The 21,386-nt window shown below is 32.5% G+C and overlaps 1 protein-coding gene across 4 annotated transcripts; it reads left to right on the top strand.

The window, feature by feature from the left end:
• The first annotated feature begins 1,253 nt into the window (after positions 1 to 1,253).
• LOC147388651 (ribosome biogenesis protein) lies at positions 1,254 to 15,826 on the top strand. Of its 4 annotated transcripts, none has more exons than XM_086417715.1 (7): positions 1,254 to 1,553; positions 6,546 to 6,588; positions 10,841 to 10,932; positions 11,077 to 11,150; positions 12,025 to 12,074; positions 14,063 to 14,208; positions 15,500 to 15,826. In XM_086417715.1, exons 3-7 carry the CDS (start codon positions 10,913 to 10,915, stop codon positions 15,693 to 15,695), a joined length of 486 nt encoding a protein of 161 aa, XP_086273841.1. In that variant the 5' UTR covers positions 1,254 to 1,553; positions 6,546 to 6,588; positions 10,841 to 10,912; the 3' UTR covers positions 15,696 to 15,826. The 4 variants fall into 4 exon arrangements, with proteins under 4 accessions (XP_086273841.1, XP_086273843.1, XP_086273842.1 ...); XM_086417717.1 differs by having other exon boundaries at positions 6,550 to 6,588; XM_086417716.1 differs by lacking the exon at positions 6,546 to 6,588 and having other exon boundaries at positions 10,845 to 10,932.
• Positions 15,827 to 21,386: the final 5,560 nt, after the last annotated feature.

Genomic DNA, 21,386 nt, shown 5'->3' on the forward strand with positions numbered 1-21,386 from the left:
AATATTTTTAATAAATATTTAATAAAAAGAATTAAAAAATATTGAATTATAATAATTGAAAATAAATAAGGAAGAAAAATTATATTTAAAACATATTTTTATTGAAAAACAAAATTAAAAATGACATTTATGTAAAATGATGGGAACAAAATTGGTATTTGTACAAGATGAATAGTGAAATAGATATCACCTTTTTTTTTTCGCTTCATCATCAATTCTGGAGACGTGAATAGTGTTTCAGAGGGTGTGTTAGAAATTAAGAGACCTGTTGGAGCTTGATTCGGTGGTCTCTATCTCTAAATATAAAGATGTAGAAATCTATTGGAGTTGCTCTGAAGAACAAGTAATGAAGTAGAAGTTATAGCATCTCCAACGGGTGTCTATATTTTGACATATTCTCTCATTTTAAAAATGATTCTCTCCTCCAAACCTAAACGAATTCCAACAAATCCCAACATTTTAAATCACTATCCACATTAAATAAAATAAAAACTTGTTATTGGCAACCCCACTTTACTTATTATGACCTAAGGGCTTGTTTGGATTGACTTTTCTAAATGCTTCTAGCTCTGGCAGGGAGTCAGAAGCATTTACTTTATCGTTTGGACATTTAATGCTTTGAAAGAGCAACATTTTAAAAGAGTCAAAATAGTACTTTTATAAGAAGTACTAAAATTGGTGCTTATAAATTTCATTTTTGCAAAGAGCCATTTTTTCTGTCAAATTTTTGTGTGTGCAGTTCCTATCATGATTTTTAAACTCGTCTGAGACCAAGATGTATCGCCCGAGTTAACTCGATATCAAAGCTGAATGAGACCAACTCACAAAGTATTTTGAGACGACTGCGTATCGTGAGATAAGCAAATCATCTTAGACGATATTTTCTAATATCTTGAGCGATACAAATGAGATAGCACAGAAAATGATTGACTCACGAGTTAAACGAGACGTATCGAACGAGATTTTCAAAATCTCGTCCGAGTTAATCAAGACAAACGAGTTAAAACCTCAACCCTCTATTCTTTCACCACTCAAATTGATTTTTTTTTTAATTATATATTTTTTGGATTTATTTTTTAATAGGAATCATTTCAGATTTTTTAAATGATTAAAAATCATTGTCTCAATGTCGAACAAGACAACTCAAACGAAACAGGATGTGTTATACGAGTCAACTCGGTATCAGAGCTGAACGAGACGAGATACCGAGTTTAAAAACCATGGACTTCTTATAGTACCCTCGTGAGTAGACACTCTCTATTTTGTTTTCTGAACCCTAACCACACGAAACATAAACATAACCTCAGCCTCTCTCGTTTGGAAGTTGGAACCTCAATCGAACCTCGACAGAGCACTGGTTTTGAACCTCGATAGAACGACAGAACTCTGGTTTGGAACCTCGACAGAACGATAGACCCTCTCTCGTTTGGAACCTCGACAGAACCCTCGAACCCTCCGCCAGTGTCTTCTACCTCGGGCGAATGCGGCGGCGAGTTCCCCCTAAATTTCTGATCTTTGAAACCCTCAACGGAACCCTCGACAGAACCCTCAAGGTATTTTTGGTGTTGTTTCAGATTTATCAAACCAAATCTGTTTTGTAAAAAGTTGAAAGATCTTGAATTCTATCTGTTCTTCAATGAATTGAGTCCAATTTTATATCTATCAATTGGGTATTTCTTCTATAACTGACTCTCTAACCATTCTTGAACAGTTTTAAGGATTTGTGTTTTTTAGTTTTTGGTTTGGGGTTTAGCTTGTAATCAGATTCATTGATCTGGTTTCTTTGATTTCCAATCCTTTTTGTTGATGGAAATCTCCCTATTTCTTTGTTTTGTTTTCTTGTGAAGTGTTTTTTTCTCCAAAAATGTTTTGAGGTGAAGTGGGTTCCTGCTTTGTAGTTCATTACTTGCATGTTTGAGCTGGTATGTTGTGTAACTAATTAGAGTGGTTGAATATTACTTGCTCATGGATGAGATTGAATTTACTTATTTATTTATTTAACTTTTGGTTGAGTTGAGTCAATCTGAAGCCTCCTTTGGGAATTTCAGCAAGGGTTTTGGTTTTAAAGCTGAAATGCGTACATCTAATTTGAGTGATTTTAATCTTGGCTTTTTAACATTCTGTAGATGAGATACCCACTTTTTAGTTCTGAATGATACCCACACTGTGCTTTGTAATTTGCCCGAGTGAATACATTTTTATTTTCATGAGACACATACCATGCATTTCTAGCACTGTTTGTATTTGCATGTTATACATTGTACACAAGAAAGTATGAAGCTCGTGAACATTCATTTTAGCAGTAGAATCATGTTCTTCGTATTCAATATTGTACAGATATGGATCTGTTTAAGTAAGCCCGCGAAGGTTCAAAAGTACACATGCCACAGCAACATTAAATCAAGGATAAAACACTATAAACTCAAAAATGAAACAAAACTAAGAGACTCTGAAAGGGTTATCATCCACAGAACCTTGAGACAAGTGTTCCTAAGACTATTAGGTGAACATGCTGAGCCCACCATATGTAATTTAGTCATTCAGTCCATAATGAAATTCTGATTCTTTAACATTGAGCACTGCCTTGAACGATCAACATTGTGCTTGGATAATCCCATTAACTCAAGCTATGAGGTTGCCCATATAACAATATCTAAAAGGAAGCAGAAAGATAAATCCATGTTAAGCTGAGATTCATGAAAATTTTGGTGAAAAATTCAGAAAAACGGGGGGAAAGTCGGCAAAAATTCAGGAAAAAACAAAAAAATGTACATAATTAATTATGGAAAATATAAAAATATATAACACGATGGATTCTATTGCCACACCAACTTTTGTTAATGGCACCCCAATTCATATGTAAATCACTAAAGAATTAGAACACACATTGGGGTGGCGTTAGCAAAAGTTGTTGTGGCAATAGAAGCTCTCATATATAACACATATTAAACAAAATTTCATAATTCATATCATAAAAATGTATTTTCCATTTTAAACAAAATTTCATACAAAACGTAATATACAACTGCATTCTCAAAACATTGAATGTTGGGACTAAATCACAGATTCTTTGAATTGCAATTTTTTTTTTTTTAAATTGACAATATTTAACACTAGAAAAGGAGGGAGAGTTACCTTGATAAAGAGCACCTTGACGAGTATCCCGGTTTACCTTCTATCCCTATTCACGCTTCCTAGGTCGGTGGAAATCAGATTGGAGAGGCTTATGAGAAACTTTCTATGGAATGACAAGAATGGTAAGAGGAAGTATCACCTGGTTAGATGGAAGGTTGTGTGTATGCCCAAGAAGAATGGGGGGTTGGGGATTAGGGGTCTTAGACTTGCTAATAGAGCACTTTTAGGGAAATGGTTATGGAGGTTTGGGAGGAAAGGGGTAGATTATGGAGGAGGGTCATTTTGGCAAAGTATGGGGAAAAGAGACTGGGTTGGTATAGTGGCGAGGCTAAAGGCTCGTACGGGTGTAGTGTTTGGAAGGGTATCTTGAAAATGAACGAGGAGTTCGAGAAAGGGATTAGGTTCAAGGCGGGAACGGGTAATAAAATCAGATTATGGGAGGATAGTTGGTGTGGCACATCACCTCTAGCAATTCAATTTCCGTCTTTGTACGCCTGTTCTACAAAAAAGAACTGCTCGATTCAGCAGTGTTTGATTCGCAATGAGTTCACTTCCACTTGGGATTTGGGATTCAGGAGAAGCTTTAATGATTGGGAGATAACTGATGTGATATCTTTCCTTGATCTCTTACACTCGTGTCCTCTCAACGAAAGTGAACAGGACAGATGGGAATGGACGAGGGCCAAGGACTTGAGATTCTCTGTCAGCTCATTCTTTAAGTGCCTCAATTCTTATGCCGAGCGATCATTCTTGGGATCTATCATTTGGACCACTTCCATCCCATCTAAAATATCATTTTTTGTTTGGTTGGCTTCCCTTGGGAAAATTCTTACATTGGATAATTTGATTGCTCGAGGGTGGATCACACCTAATTGTTGTCCCCTGTGCATGAAAGATGGGGAGTCTGTCGACCACATCTTAATTCATTGCACATTCTCTCATCAAATTTGGTCATTATTCCTTGGTCTTTTTCATATTCAGTGGGTCATTCCTTGTAAGTTCTCCTTGTTGTTAGAAGGGTGGGCCAATAATGTTTTCTCATCCAGAAAAAGATTCTTGTGGGCTATTCTTCCCTCGGCTATTGCTTGGGGGGTGTGGAATGAGAGAAATAACAGGGTGTTTAACAATAAGATGAGAAGCTCCCACGGCACATTCTTGGAGATTTTGGGCTTGTTATACCTTTGGGCGAAGCAGAACATTGAGTTCAAGGGGATTACTTTTGATGACTTCGTTTTTAGATGGAACTCTTTATGTAGTCTTTGATGCTTTAATTTCTTCTTGATTTGTAGTTTGTTTAGAGGCTTTCTCGGCCTCTTTGTATTTTGTTTCTTTCAATCAATACATTACACTTATCAAAAAAAAAAAAAATAAAAAATAAAAAAAATGATAAATAGGAAGTTTCATTTTGTATTTGTATCCATTGAGAGAAAGGATTTCTCCTTGATCTTTATTTGAGAAATAGACAGTTTCGATTTCCCACAAAGATAGAATTGAATGGAGAGTAAGGAAGGATTCATGTTGCCAACTACAAATAGTTGGGTAGGACGTTGTAAATGAAGACAACGGCCTAGAGGAAGATAGTTGGTTACAATTCATCCATTATGTAGTTGAACTTGACTCTGTGACAAGCCCAAAAACTTCTAAATCACAAGCGGTTTACAGATATCCAAAGGGCTTCTTAGATGTAGATCAGGGACATAAACAACTATCTTCTTTAAATATGACATAAGTGACCTAAAATGCATGTGTTGTCGAGTGTCAGCATATTCACCAAGTTAAGGTTTGAGAATAAGTCGGTATGAGTGTCGACTTTGCTCTAACAACACGAAGAGATGAATTATGTGGTGTTTTAGATCTACTTTGTTTGTTAGCATGTTTGGTGTGACTATTATGTATGGTTTTATGTATGATGATAAAGGTTTTATTATATAATAGTTGTCATGTTTTTATACATGTTTTATTTTTCATATGTCCAATATTTAGGGGAGATTCTATCGAATTTTTAAAAAAATAAGAATAAGTATATTTTGAGTTTAAAATGATATTATAATGTTTTTATTTAATAAAAATAGTAACTGTTACTTTTTTTGAGCATAAGTTGTCGAGTTATAATGTTAAAAACAGTAATTATTAAATATAAGGGCATTCTGTTCATTTTAACAGAATCCAGAATAGTTTCCAAAAACAACTCTGTGAGAAGTACTTCTAGCAATACTTCTTAGATCCTGCATCCAAACGTACAACACGTATCCAACTACTTCAAACAGTACTTCAAAAAATACTTTTGGGAGTATTTATGTTTTACTTATTACACCCCAAGTTAAATATTAAAAAGAAAAAAAGAAAAATTGCTATTGACAATCCAATTTTACTTATTACATCCCCAAGTTAATATAGAAAAAAAATGCTATTGGCAACCCAACTTTAGTTGTTACACCTTAATTTAAATAAAAATCCACCACTTGTATGAGAAATCAAATTTGGGTTTAGTAGAAAAATATAAATATATACATTTAAATTAATTTTATTTATTTCAAAAAAATAAAAATAAATGAATATTTATGATTAAACTGATTTTTTATTACAAATTTTTGTCGAGTTTGGTTGAACAATTGATTAAATCTGAGTTTAAAATATTTTTATAAATATTTAATAAAAAGAATTAAAAATATTGAATCATAAGAATTGAAAATAAATAAGGGATAAAAATTATATTTAAAACATATTTTTATTAAAAAAGGAAATTAAGAATGGTATTTATGTAAAATATCGGGATACAATTAGTATTTGTACAAGAGGAATAGTAAAATAGAGACAATCTCTATTTTTTTTTTTTGCGCTTCGTATCCAATTCTAGAAACGTGAACAGTGATCCAGAGTGAGTGTCAGAAATTAAGAGATCAGTTGGAGCTTGATCTGGAGGTCTCTCTATCTCTAAATATATATAGAGATATAAAAACCGGTTGGAGTTGCTCTAAAGAACAGATAACGAAGTAGAAGTTAGGGCTACGTCAATATCCGACGGCCTTTTTCGCCGGTGGCGCATTCATGTAGCTCTCTCTCTTTCTCAAAACCTAAAAACCATTAATGTATCTTAAAAATCCATGGTTTCATCCTCGAATCGAAACTCCTTTAATTTTCTTTGAAAAACTGTAAGATTCAATCTCAGCTTCAACCTTGAGTCTAGAAAAATCTTGGTTTCCAACTTTATTTTAACCTTTGAACTTGAAAAAAATCATTGATTTTTTTACCAAAACTCATGTATCCATCGTTTCCATTGATTTTTCTAGGGTTTTTATCGAATCCGATATTATCGTTATATTTAAACTCCATATGGTTTTGTTGTAAAGGGATGTTATTTATTTTGTTTGGGAGCTAAATTTGGGAAATTTTGGTATCTGTTGCATCAGCTAGGGTTTTAGTGCGGCGCGAAGGTTTTCTGCAACGTAAGAAATAGGGGAGAAAACACTATTTTCTTCATATCTGATCTAATATAAAATTCTTTTTTGTTAATTGAAATTTGTTTATCTCTATTTTTTCTTTTTGGCTTAGATTTTTACCGCAATTTTTTTCTTTTGAGTTTTCTATTTCTAGGATTATTAGTTGTATCTAAAGTGTCTAGACTTTGTTTGGCATCAAGAACCCTAATAAGAAATTGTATGAGTTCTAAGTTTATAATTTCTACATGTTTATAGTTTGAAAAATCCTAGTTTTTTGCTGGAAATTTCTTACTAGGGTTTATAGAGAGATTCTAAATCTGAATGATTGCCCTAGAACTTTTGTTTTTTTTTGTTTTTTCCTTTTTCTGATGGTTTATATGATGTCGAGTAATAACTCCAATCCTAGGGTTTAAAGAGAGAGCTAAAGATAAATAAAGCCAATAATCAACAATTTGATTGTTTGAAGCCAACCATGATTTATGGTTTAAGTTTCATGTTTATAAAAGGGAGGAAGGGGGTATTTAAAGTAGAAGTTTCTAATAATAACTTTAGTCCTAGAGTTCAAACCCCATTAGATAATCAACTTCTTGAGAAATCCCAAGAATCACCCCTCAAAAAGTAAAGTCAATCCAAAAAGTGTCTAGGTCTTTGATAAAAATCTCTAAAATTTCGAGAACTTGTTTTATGAGATATTTACAAAAAGTCAAATGTATCACCTTTACATATGATATTCTCCCATTAATCCTCCCAAAAGCACTTTTACATACAACTCATTACCTTTCCACATGTCCTTCCCTCATAGCATTCAACCCTACTACTTTATGAGATATTTACATAAGACCCAACTCATTACATTTCCACATGTCCTTCCCTCAAGCATTCTCCCAAACCTATTTTTCCATAACCATTAAATTTGTGCAATATGGTCTAACCCACGTGACTTAGTCAAATGACTTGATTTTAAAGGTCCCATGCCAAATTTCATCATTTGCCCTCAATAAAGTTGAAAATCCAAAAGGGTTTCCTACATATTTCTCATGTCATTTCTTAAAACCCTTAGAGTTGGACCATTCTACCCCAAAAAGTTTCTTAAAAACTCTGTAAATAGCCATATTTTTCATGAGAAAGTTGTGCTCTCAACCCCCCTCCCAATCTTAAATTCTACCAAAATCCATAGGCAACACTTTCAACCCTCTCTCAATCCAACAATCTACTCAAGAACCCTCAACCATCTCCAAACTTCCAACTCTCTACAAAGACCCTAAACCATATTCTTACCTCAAACTCCCATACAAGGAACCCCAATCAATCTCTAACCTTAAACCATATACTAAAACCCTCAACTTACAAACTCTAATATCCAAGGCTGCTCGCTCAAGAACTTCAAGGGACAAGGTGGGTTTAGGTTGTAGTCTTTATTTTAAAAGCATTTGCATTTGCATTCCCTTCCCCCTTTTATCCCCCTCCACCCTTTTTTTACTTTATGTTTTATATAACATTTAAGATGTAATGTACACCCTCTCCTACACCTTATAGATTGGGCTTCGACTTAGTTAAAAGGGTGGGAGTTGAAGCCTTCTTTACCTACTAATATCTCTCATTCATCATATTACACACAGTGCACCCACATCACACATGCTTGGCTACGATGAAAATGTGTCACCCTCTTGTTAGGGTTAAAACATTAAGTTTTTAGCCATGCATGCATATATCAAGGTTAGTGCTATAAAGGACTTCCAACATTGAACCTCTCTAAAGACCTAAACCAACATTCCAACGCATAAAAAAGTATCGACTCAATGAGGGTATGCTCTTTCATGGGATATCCTCTCATGACACACTAACATCAAAACCCTTCCAAGGGTACATTTTCACTTATTGCGCATACCACTCCCAGCATGCATTTTTCATGCATTTTTTACTCATTTAATTTCTTTCAAAGAATGGCCGAGTCTCAAAGGTGGTACCTTTTGGTAGAGAGATTGGATACTTAACACCTTCCCCATTGTCTAATCGAATCTCCTTACCTAGATCTTAGGTGGACCAACATTTTTCCATAAACAAATCATTATGACGAAAAATTGGATTATCAAAATCAACTTGGTTAACTATTTACACCCATGTTCAAAAAGGAATGGTGGCGACTCCAATTCTAGTAAAAGTGAGTTTTCAACGAAAATCTCATGTCTACAAGGTCTATATAGAACTCAGACAAAAGCAACAATTTCAAATTTTACATAGAGACGAGTAAAAAAGAACAACATTTTTTCAAACAAAGTAAGGTTTGGTTAAATCTTTGAAGTTCCATAATTCCTCTATATGAGATTGTTGACAATTTTTTAGGAGGATTTGTACGAACAAGCCAGAGAACATGATTTAACCATATTTATCTTCATGACAATAATAAAGTTCTCTTAGGACCCATCACTGTGGGCAATTGAATGGTTGAAGGATTGCATGTTGTGGATTGGAAAATTTTGTTTGTGTATTTCAGTGGAACTATGGATGAACCGTTAGAATCCCATATCTATTGTGAGTTTGTACCCGGATTGGAGTCATCTTTTGACGGTCCTACGGAAGTTGACCTCAGAGAAAGGTGGCATGCTGTTCAGATCAATTTATTATAACAAACATTTACAGATCAATATAGTTCTGTTGTAAACTCACTTGAAGAGCAATATTGTTCATTATATAATAGAAATGTAATTTATAGATTTTTTTTGGAGATAGTCCCTTGTTAGATGTATTAAAATTGTGTCTTTAAAGATAACCAAGCTACGGGTAGTTGATAAGAATATTTTATATGGAAAACTCTACCTTCTAGAGGAAACATTTTTAAAAAACCATATAGAACCTGTTTACATGTATACGGTGGTTCAACAGTCCATAAAATTTCAAACACGTGGGGGGTTGACGAAAGAGAATAAATTCTCAGAAATAATGGCATTTTAGTAGCAATGGTTGGTATATTTATGTTTTACCCTTTGTAAACTTTTTCCTTTTTAACAAATTTCAAAGATATTAATATATTCTATTTTTTTTTATTATAAATATTTTGTAATTATACAATAGATAATCATCTCAACGGGAGGTGGACTTCAAAAGTCACATTAAAAATAGCTTTGGTAAAATTGATATAGAAGATCAACATGCCCTTGTTACGTAGCTTATCACAACAGGATTTGTTTAAGAAAAACATATCAGTATTTAGGGAAGAGCTATGCGTTGGAAATGTAACTTAGAAATTTTTTTTTTATTAGTTTTCTAGTGTGTGCCCGTAGGAAAAAAGATGACTTTTCTTGAGAGAGGTTGCACTGGGAATCAACAAGGAAATGAAATTCTTCATAAGAGAGTTGAAGTTCTTCAGAGGAGTCGAGCACGCGTTTACAAAGAGGGGGATATTTTTGATGAGTTTGTAAGGTTAGGAATTGATTCAGAATTAGTTGATCATGAGAGGCATGTGTGATACTTGATGATGATGATGAAGTGTGCTGGAGATTCTTGATTTGTTCACTTATGTCATTGATATGACGTATTAGATATTTTTAATGATGTAACTTTGTTTGATTAGTTTTTTTTTGTGATGTAACTGAATTATAACATTGGAGATGTTACGTTGGCGATGCTTTTCAGGACATATAGAATACTTTTTGAAATAGTTGGAAGTCAATATATGTGCTACTTTTTCTTTATTGGAAGCTATTATATAAGTTTTAAAATTTTATTTTCATATATGTTGGTATGATATTTGGTTGGAAGATGAATATTTATCATGTTCTTTATAAATGATTTTAGTTGTTTATATTTTTTTATTGTATAGGTAGAACTTTGTTTTCTTTGCACTATGAAGGGTATAATAGTCATTTGACCAACAACAGTTTCTCTTCTCCTCTTATGACTGTTGACCAAACAGGAGAAACCTAAATTATTCTGTTCTTTCTCTCATCAATCTAAACACGGTGGAGAGAAACTGGATTTCTCTTCTCTCCTCTTAATGAGTTTCTTTTCTCTTCTCTTCTCTCAATCTAAATATAGTGTTAAGGCTTCTTTGAGTGAACCTAAGGAGGGGTTTTTAATGAAATCGAATGAGAAAAATGGTATTTCGGTAGGATTGATGGAAACAATTTAAAGGGTATTCTTTTCTTTGTTGATTTTTGTTAGAACGGTTTTGATTGATGGATTTTTAGAGGTTTTGAAAGGGAATAAAGTGTTGATTTTTAATTTTGAGGTAACCTAGCAAATTTACTGAAGATCTTTCTCTTTTTATAGCTCATCCCCAGTCTCAATTCTTAAACCCTAAGTCCTGATTGGTTGTATCGTTCTTCTCTTGTTTGAAGATGGGATTAGATAGCTTGAGGTAAGATTTTTCTTCTAATTGTTTTTATTTACTTTGATTTCTGAAACGCAAGGAAAAAAAATCTTGTTTTTAATCAGTTAGGCACACAATACAACTCTGCCCATGTTGCTAATTTGATCAATTTTAACTTTTGAAATGTTTCAGGCCAGGTTCTTCAAAGGATAAAGAATCATCAAAAAGTGCTCGCAAATTTGAGAAGAAACTTGAGTTTTATGCTAGTGAGTTATGTTGCTCCTTGTTGGTAATTTGATTCAATGTTAAATTTTCAATTGGCTTGAATTTTATCTCATTCATTTCGGCTTTGAAGGGAATCTGATTTTGCCATTCAATTCTATCTAGATCACGGTTGAGCTTGCTTTTTTTCTTGTAAATTTATTTTTTTGTTTAGTTTGATTGGTTAGCACCAATTGCGTGGTTGAAATTTTACCAATCTCTTCTTCTTTATGTATAACTGAATAAGGATAATTGAAACAGTTGCTTTGGGGGGTATTTTACTTAGCGAAACACTTTCCTTACTAACATAGTAAGACTTTAAGCCTTACTAAGGGTTGTTTTGCTCCAATGGATTACCACATCAGCAATCCAACACCAGAGCCCTCTAAGTTTCATCGAAAAAAAAAAAAGTTCAATTTATTTTTTCTTTTGAGTTTGATCCAAGGTTTTGAAAATGGACGGCTGCCGAACTTCCACCTAACTCCCAAGCTTCAAATTAAAATTCAACAGTGAAAAATAACTTTTTTTGGAATTTTTTTTCTTTCGAAGTTCATAGAATTTTGTCCACTACAACCTTGATGGATTGGATCGTGTTGTTGGATGCCACAAGGTGAGCTCAAGGACCCTTAGTAAGGCTAGTCGGACCCTTCGCTTATTAATTTGTATGAAAGTTTCATCCACGGGAGTCCATAATAAAGTTGCACCACGTATATTCTGTATTTGTCTTACTTATATTAAAATACTAATGATTTATGTATCACTCGATTATTCTAGTTTTAATTCCACTCCACTTCTAGTCTCGATGACCAATAACCCTTTGGTTTGCAAACCTATTCTTTTAGTCATTTATTACTAATTTGTTTTTTTTCTTCCTCGTAGAGGTTAGAGATACTGTCACCTCCCTAAGTGCTACAAAATCTATTAGCAAGGTAAGATTATTTCTTTTAAGATGTTTATCTTGGCTTTGTTTTGATCTGTTTTTTTTTTATGGATTAATGGTCTTATACTTTTTGTATTTACTTTCACCAAGTTTCATTAATTTTATGTTTATTTTGTGCTGTAAAATCATCTGGGGATGTCAAAATTTCTGCTGTCTCAATTTTTATTTATTTTTGATAAGTGAAATATTGTATTAAGATAGGTAGTTCAGATAACCTGCAAAGATTACAACAAAAAGAGAATAAGAAACATGCTTACATGGATAGACAAAGGCCAACAATTACCCCCCTAGAGTCTAGACAAACTCTATCCCAGTTCAAGAGTAGATCTTCAAAATGGACACCCCTAAACTCAATGAAGACCTTGCACCAATAAAATAAAAACCCAAAAATCGACAAAATTATTTGCCATAGGCTGTCAAAAATCCTCCTATTTTGTTCTTTACAAATACCTCAAGAAATGGTGAACGGAGTTAGCTCTCACAGCTGCCTCTTGGTCGAGGTGAAGGATGAACCCATCTGGCTCCAAGAAGTAAACACATCCTTAACTGAGGAAAGCAGCTCCACGCACCAAACAAGAGAAAGGAATGAGACCAGATCTCCCTAGCCACCCAGCAGCATAACAGAAGACCATTAGCCGACTAACATTTGTGCCGCAAAAGCCTCTTCTCCTCAATTGTCCCAAGTAAGCAATTTCCCCTAACCGCTGCCCACACAAAGAACAAAATTTTCGAGGAACCCAAACAGCTACACAAGGCAAGGCAAAGAGTTAGCATCCACGCTTAACATGTCGTGATAAAACTTTCACACCGTGAACTGCCCGTTTCTACTATTGCTCCACAACCTCATGTCCTCCACGACTTCCCACCTAGGAGCTTCATTCAAAAGCGCCAATAAAGTAGCCCCCTTTGGAATTTCCCAATCATTTAGAGCACGTCTGAGACCAAGATCCCAACTAAACTCACCATTAACAAGCTTTCAAAATAAGAAACAGGCACATCCCCCTTCCTATAAATTAAGAAAACAGAAGGGAATTGTTACTTCAAGGGGCATCCCCACACCAAAATGTCTCGTCTGAGACATTTTGGTTTTCAGCCAAGATCTAAATGAAATAGTTCTTCTGAAAAATTCATTCTCTGTACAAATGGACTCAAATTTCTCCTTATTGTGACAATGCCTCAAGATGAAGAGTTTAAACCTCGGTTGTGGCTATCATGAAGTTCTTTTTTATTGTTTGCACAAGACTTCAAATCAATTTGCAAAAATAAAAAGATAAAAAAACAATACATTAATATGAAGATAATTTCAGGTTGATATTCTCTCGAACAGATGTTACTTTTATCTAAATGAGCCCCCGAATTCATATATTTTGTAGTTTAACTGAAATTATTTCAATTAATGAACAAAATATGTAATGTAATGTTCCAGATCAAGCGAGAGATTTCAGAAAAATGGATGGTCAAATATAATTTTGAGCTTTCTTTTGTATTATTGAAGAGAGAGCAATTGGAGCCTAGTCTAGGAATATATTTACACAAGAATACGAAGTTGAGCCACCACAAATATCTAACGGTACATATTTGGTTGATTGCATTAGAGATTATGCTGTAAGTGCAATTACACAATCAAATGAATGAGTGGAGTTCTCTCTGAGGTGCAGAAATCAAATTGAAGATTCACAACTCCCTAACTCAGCTTATATCTCTCTCCCTCTCCTACCAATTCTTATTACTTAAGTTTTTGTATGTTAGAAGAAACCTGAAATCTTGTTTTCTATTATCCTTCATTTCCATAGGGTTTCCTTTTTTAACTCCACTAAGCTGGCTAAGTGCCTTTTGGCCTACTTTAGGGTTTAATTTAATTGCTTCTTGTTCTTGTATGAACTATTAATTCTCTATTTAATAAAATCTTATAATTATAAATAAATAAAAAATTCTGAAGAATCAGTTCTACTAACGAAGTAACACCTGTTAAAACAGAAGAAAAAGCTAAGAAGCCGGCAGAAGAAACTGAAGGCATATGATCTCTCTTCGCTTGCTAAATTCCTTCCTGAGTTTAACGCTCCTCGACAACCACCTACCACAACCAATTTGAAGCTGAATTGCAAATCTAGGCAGAAGCTAGTGTAAGCATCTCTCTCTCTCTCTCTCTCTCTCTCTCTCTATATATATATATATATATATATATATATCTATATATATATATATATATATATATATATATGTAGGGACAGGATTGGCAGCCAACGATATAACCAGTGTGTTTTGAAAAACGTGATTTAGAAGTTTTGGATTGGGCTGATTTTTGGTGAGGATCATCTCTATGGTGAAGAGATCATGCTCACCAAAAATCAGCCCATTGTGAAACTTTTAACCCATCAAAAGTCATTTACAAAAAATGGACGTTCCACGATTGTTCTACTTGTAAACTGGGGTTTCATTATGGACGTTTCATAATGGGCTGATTTTTGGTGAGGATGACCTCATTGCCACAAAGATGATCCTCACCAAAATCTGACCATTCCGACAAAACACGTTGGCTATATATATATATATATATATATATATATATATATATATATATATATATATATATAGGGCTGCAACTTGGGTGGGTTGGATGGTAAACCCGAGCTTGATCTTTTAAAATCGGGTTAGCTTGAGTTCAGTAATTTTGGGTGGTTTGTTCTGGTTGGGCTCGTTGAATAACCCAAATTTCATTTTATTAGCAAATAAATTTATATTTAAAAAAAGAAAAAAGAAAAAAGAAAAAAGAAATATAACATAATTAATAAAATCACATATAACCTTCCAATCCATCATTGAGAGAATATTTAGACAAATCATACTAAACCAAAGCCTGCATTAATAATAGTCGTGTTGGAGTGACCTCATATCAAACATCTTGACGTGAAAGTGGATAGGAATCATTGATACTTTTTCACTCGTATCTTAAGGAAAGCACCTATAGTTCCCGTACCCCTTCATGTCGTGTGTGCAATGTGAGGACCAATCTTGAGGTCACTTCAATATTATTATTGATAATATCCAATTGTCAAATCATAGTAATAAGATGGAATAAAAAAATAAATAAATAAATAAAAAATGTATTACTAATATAAAACATTTATATATTAGTATATAGCATCGGGTTCGGGAGTTGGGTTGCCCAACTAGGTTGCACTCCTATATATATATATGTGTGTGTTTGGTCTAGTGAGATTGTTTTTAATGAGATCAATAATTCAGTGCTGGTGAACTCCGGTCTATGATATTGTCACCTATAGACTTCACCAACTATGCTATAGCTATCACCTGCCACATCTGATTTTATTACAATGGTCGATTCTCATTTTTACTCTCTTGGTGTTCAAAGCTTGTGGGGTTACTTATGGATGTTGGGTTTTATTTGATCAGAGAAAAGGAAGGCAAGCAATTGAGAACAGTCTTTAATCATTCAGCTTTTCAGTTGGATCCATTGGCTGCCATTCATCGGCATCTGGCAAGCACGCAGCCTATTCCAGTTGTGAAACCAAAAAATAAGACGAACAAAAATGGAAACAAGAAGAAAAATAAAGGAAAAAAAATTGGGTGTCAAGCTATGGAAATCTGATGCAAATCTTTTTGATCAATCATCACAAATATACTTCCATGGGGTTGTGTTTCTTCATAATACAACTAATATAAGATATGGGTTTTTTTTATTTTATTATTATTATTTATTTGAGATGTTTTCCTTTCCAATGATCTTAGTTCTCTCTCTCTCTCTCTCTCTCTCTCTCTCTCTCTCTCTCTGAATGCTTAACATGTTGAAGCCAAATTGGTACGTATCCAATAAGAAATTTATTAGAGCCAAACTCGATCTAGATCCAATCGGATCTGTCATCTGATATCCGAACCCAATTGATATATTGATACAAATCTATACATAGGAGAGTAAGGAGTAATATAGTTAAAGTGGATCTCATTTGAGAGATAATTTGTTAGATGTAGTTATTTGATTGTGGGAATTATGGGTGTTGTGTGTGGCTAAAGAGAATGGGTAATTTTAATGTAGTTTTTCAGTTATAAACAATCCTTAGATAATGGGTTTTCTAAGGTTCACCATTTCAAATTGATGTTGATTGATGATTTTCAACCATAGATTGGACTTTTTTTAATGGGTGGTTATAAAACTACCAACTCGATAGTATGTCGGGTCACCATCATAGGGATGGATACTAGTTCCAATTCAGTGGTCGCATTCGTTCATTGTTATTTTAATAACAAGTAGCCAACTAGCCTGATAAATAATATATATATATATATATATATATATATATATATATATATATATATATATATATATATATATATATATATTTGGGTCTCAGGATATATTTGAAATAGTTTGAGTTAGAGTTAGCTTGACCATATAAATCTTTTTATTTTTTTATTTTTATTTTTGGTAAAATCCCTATCTCAAAGATTTAGGATCGGATAAATGAATCTTGTTCTTCTATTATACTTTGTTGGTAGCCACAAGTTCATATCTCGTTGTGGGATTGTAATTTGCGCTCGTTGAATAACCATTTGAGTCCTGATAATTTGACACCCCCCCTTTGACATACGCTCCCATCACAAAATCGTATATCATTTGCCTCAGAAAAAGATTTATGATTCTATGTATCTCGAGATGTATGTTAGTGGGGAGTGTTAGAAAATCATTACTCCAATCATGTTGGTTGATTTGATTTTAGTTTATCTTCCTTTAGAGTGTATCTTACATTTGTTCAAATACATCTATCAGAGACTAATAAAAATGACAAAAATCCCTTGGCTTTTCCTAGAACGGATAGGATTCACGGGGAGGTTGAAGAAGATAGTTTGAAAACGAATTTGAATAATTTACCCAAGAAATTGAAGAAAGTGGGTTTTGGGGAAAATAGATCTCTATTTGACTCGATTGGATTATAAATGGGATCATTTTGGTTTGAGTGAGTAATATAAAATTGGATTTTGATATTTTGATATTTTTTTTCATTTATATCTTTCTTTACTATTATATTCAGATAATGTCGCGCAACATTTACTGTCATTTCGCTAATAAAATCACAACCCCATGATTCTAGAGTCACATTAATTTTCTAAATTATAAAAATATCTTTTTGTTATATCATCTTCAAAATTCCCTTAGTTTATATTTTAAATTAAATTACAAAAAGACTCTTTTAAAATAAAATTATAAAATTTTCAATTTAGTTTCTAAATTTGCAAATAAAAAATATTTTATCATGTTATTTGGAAAATTACCTTATTATTTTAAATTAAGAAAAATCTATTTAAAAAATTGAAATAATTTTTTAAAATAATTATAATAAACTTTAATCTTGTATAAATCCTAATTTTATAATACTAGTGTTTTTTAACAATTTAAATATTTGTTAATGATATAAAAATGAGATTTATCTTTTGAAGCATTTATTTTATCTATTAAATAATGCTCAAGTGACTTCAGTCTGAAACCTCATATCACACTACTTGATGTAAAAGGGTAAGGGAAGCCTAGATATTTTTCATTGAGATACGAGTGAGAAAGCATCTATGATTTCTATTCAATTTCATATCAAGAAATACTTTTCACACGTATCTCGAAGAAATGTGTCTATGAGCACCACATCAATGCAGTGTGAAACAATGTCCCTGTTGAGATTTTCCAGAAAAAAATCAAACACCTATCAAGTCCACCCAAAAACCAAATGATGCCAACAGATTCTCAATCAAAATGTCTCCTTATTATTTTACGCTAAAAGGGTTTATTTTTGAAAAAAAAGTGAGAGACAATGACTGATGGGTACAAGGGGGCAGCCGCAGTGATGATCTAGACATATATCTTGAATATTTGAGATATCCTCTATGTTTTCAAAATGATAACATACCCCTTGACCTCGGTCTTTCTTGTAAATAAATAAGAAAATAACCTAAACACCCTCATTTTTCAACTTCCAATAATTCTTTTTCTTATTCTTCCTTCTCAAAATAAGTCATTTTCAAACATTAATATTAATCTATTCAACTTCTTTAATCTATTGTTTTCAAAATCTCATTAACTCTTCATAGAAAATTCTTTGCTTTTTTTTACACAATTTATTTTTATAATATGTTGTTTAACATGGTAATCGAATTTGGATTCATCAATTATTCGATAGAGGTTAGTTTGGTTAATTGGGATAAATCCAATAACTTTTGAGTGCTTCTTACATAACATAGCCGTACCAAAAAGTATGTTTCTGATTATCAAAGAGGGACAAAGTTATTAGGACGAGAAAAAAAGATCTTTTCTTGTTGGAGGAAGATTTGTTGTTCTAATTAGAAAATGTTTAAAAGAACAAAAATCTATAAAATTTCAAGGATTATATGAATGATGTTTTTTTTTATTTTTGTAATTCTTTTCAAAATACTGTCATTTTCAATCTCCATAAAATATTAACTTTTTCTTGAGATTTGAAAATTGAAGAAGTTAAATTGTGAAGGTGGAAGAGTAAAAAATTTATCCTATTATTCAAAATCATTGATTAATTATTCATAATCATTGGTTTAATTGGCTGATCTATTATTCCATGAATTTTGTGATAAGAGTTCTTGAGGCCTTAAAGTTGAAGTAGCTAAATCTAAGATTGAAAATAATGATTTTAATAAAAAAAAATGGAAGGTTTTTTACCAAAGGTTGAAGATGAGGGTATTTATATCATTTTTCATTAATTTATTAAATAAGACTTAGGTCAAGGGATGTATCACTAATTTGAAAACATAGTCGTGCTCATTACGTATGTCTTAAACGACCTTTGAATTTGATGGAGATGTGACATTTAACACTTCCGTGAACGTCTCCTTGAAATAAGGAGCATGAGACAAACTCTTCCAGATTCAATTTTTTATTTTATTTTAGAAGCACCCCTCAAAAATTGGTGATGTTAGGTTTACCTTACAAAATGCAAGATGAGACTTACCCCCTATATGACCGTAAGTCAACGTTGTTTTGTCTTGACGATTTAAAAGTGAAATTTTAATATTTTTTAAATTTTAATTTAAGTATTTAAGTATTTTAAGAATATTAAAAAAAAAAAAAAAATCAAAATTTCATTGTTAAATCATCAAGAAAATACAATTTTGATTTATATTTAAGAGGGATAAGTCTACTCTTGCGATTAAAAAGGAGGTAAACCTAATATTATGAATTTTATAGGGGATGCTTTTAAAATAGATTTATTTAAACATCTTTTTTTTAGATAAATCTGTATTTAAACATCGTCACCAAAATACTTAACCAACTTAGCTAGTTGTTACTTGCATCAAGTTGCAATGATGCATGATAAAAAAAGTCAAATTACAAAAATACCTACAACTCTGAATGCTATTAGAGCAACTCTAATTGGGTTTCAAATCTCTAAAATCCTTCAAACCAAATCTCGATTGGCATGATGCATGATAAATAAAGTCAAATTACAAAAATACCTACAACTCTGAATACTATTAGAGCAACTCTAATTGGGTTTCAAATCTCTAAAATCCTTCAAACCAAATCTCGATTGGCTCCCATTATGAAGATTTGGACTCTTTATCACTATTCATGTCTTCGTATACAGTGTTCAGAGAGATGAAGCCCATGTTTCTATCATTATTTTTCTTTTTTAAATACATATAATAATATCTCTCATTTTTCATAAATATCAGTTTTGACCTTGTTTGTGAAACATGTTTCAAATATCATTTTTATCGTCACCCTATTATATTTCCCTTTTATTTTTGTGAGTGAGTGACTAGTATTTTAGAGACTTATAGTGATTTTGAAGCCCGGATCAGTTGGGGGTTCAAAAGTGGTTTAGAGGCTTCAAAATAAAGAAAATGCCAATTTGAAGTCTTTGGTCGAAGTTGCTCCTAACGACATGTTTAATAATTGCATAGAAGATATTTTTGATGGAAATGATTATAGCAAAATGGATATTTTTGAAAAAATATTTGATTTTCATGTATGAAAATGTGAAAAAGAGATTCGGATTTTAATTTTAGGGTTATGGTTATTATTGAAGAATAACTTCTTTAAGGGCAAGAAAATATTTTTCTGCCAAAAGGGAAATTTTACTCTATCAAGAAAAAAAAAATGAATTATAGAATTAGATTTTATTTTTCCACAATGGTTTGTGAGAAGATGAAAATCAACCTTGACTAGATTTTAGATGATAATGAAAATAAATTGAATAATGATTTTCTGACGCCCTCCCTTTAATATATGCCCCTTGACATGGAATATGTTATGATCATAGATCTTTTTTCTCGGGATACACAACTACCCCCAATTTATGGGGATGCATAATTGTATATCATGAGGAAAAAGATCTATGATTCTAGCACCTGCCACATTAGGAGGGAGGGGGGGGGGGTATGTTAAAAAATTAAGACTCAAATCAACTTTCTATTGAAAAATCTAATTAAACAATACAAAATAAGATTTTCAAACACACCCTTAGGATATAGTTCAAGGATTTGAGTTTTCGAGAAGGACTTAACATGAGAAGATTCCAATTTAACATCTCATGGGATTGATTTGATGTCAATAGTGACTTGATCCATTTGGAATATGAACCAATAATATTAAAGAAAATACATGAATTATATTCTAGAATGTGACAAGGAAAGCATCTATGTTCCCATACACTTTTCACGTCAGGAGAATGTGAGGTCCAAGCTTGAGGTCACTTCAACATCATTCTTGATAGTATCTAATTGTCCACAAACCATAATAATAAGATGAAATAAATAAAAAATATATTATTAATATGAAATATTTATATATTAGTAATAGCAACGGATTCAGGAATTGGATTGCTCTTTTAGGTGGTAGTCCTATTTCTATCTATCTGTGTGTTTGGTCTAGTGAGATTGTTTTTAATGAGATCAATAACTCAGTACTGGCGAAAAATGAATTCAGATCTATGATATCATCACTTATAGACTTTACAAACTAAACTATAACTATCACTTGGTATATCTCATTTTATTACAATGGTCAATTTTCATTTTTATTCTCTTAGTATTCAAAGCTTGTGGGGTTACTTATGGATGTTAAGTTTATTTGATTAGAGAAAAGGAAGGCAAGCAATTGGAAGCAATCTTTAGTCATTCAACTTTTCAGTTGGATCCATTGATTGTCATTCATCGACATCTGGAGAGCACGCAACCTATTCCAGTTGAGAAACCAAAAAATAAGACTAACAAAAATGGAAACAAAAAGAAAACGAAAGGAAAAAAAATTGAGTCTCAACCA

This window comes from Akebia trifoliata, chromosome 12 (assembly GCF_017979445.1).
Source record: "Akebia trifoliata isolate Shusen 1 chromosome 12, ASM1797944v1, whole genome shotgun sequence".
Classification (NCBI taxonomy): Eukaryota; Viridiplantae; Streptophyta; class Magnoliopsida; order Ranunculales; family Lardizabalaceae; genus Akebia; species Akebia trifoliata.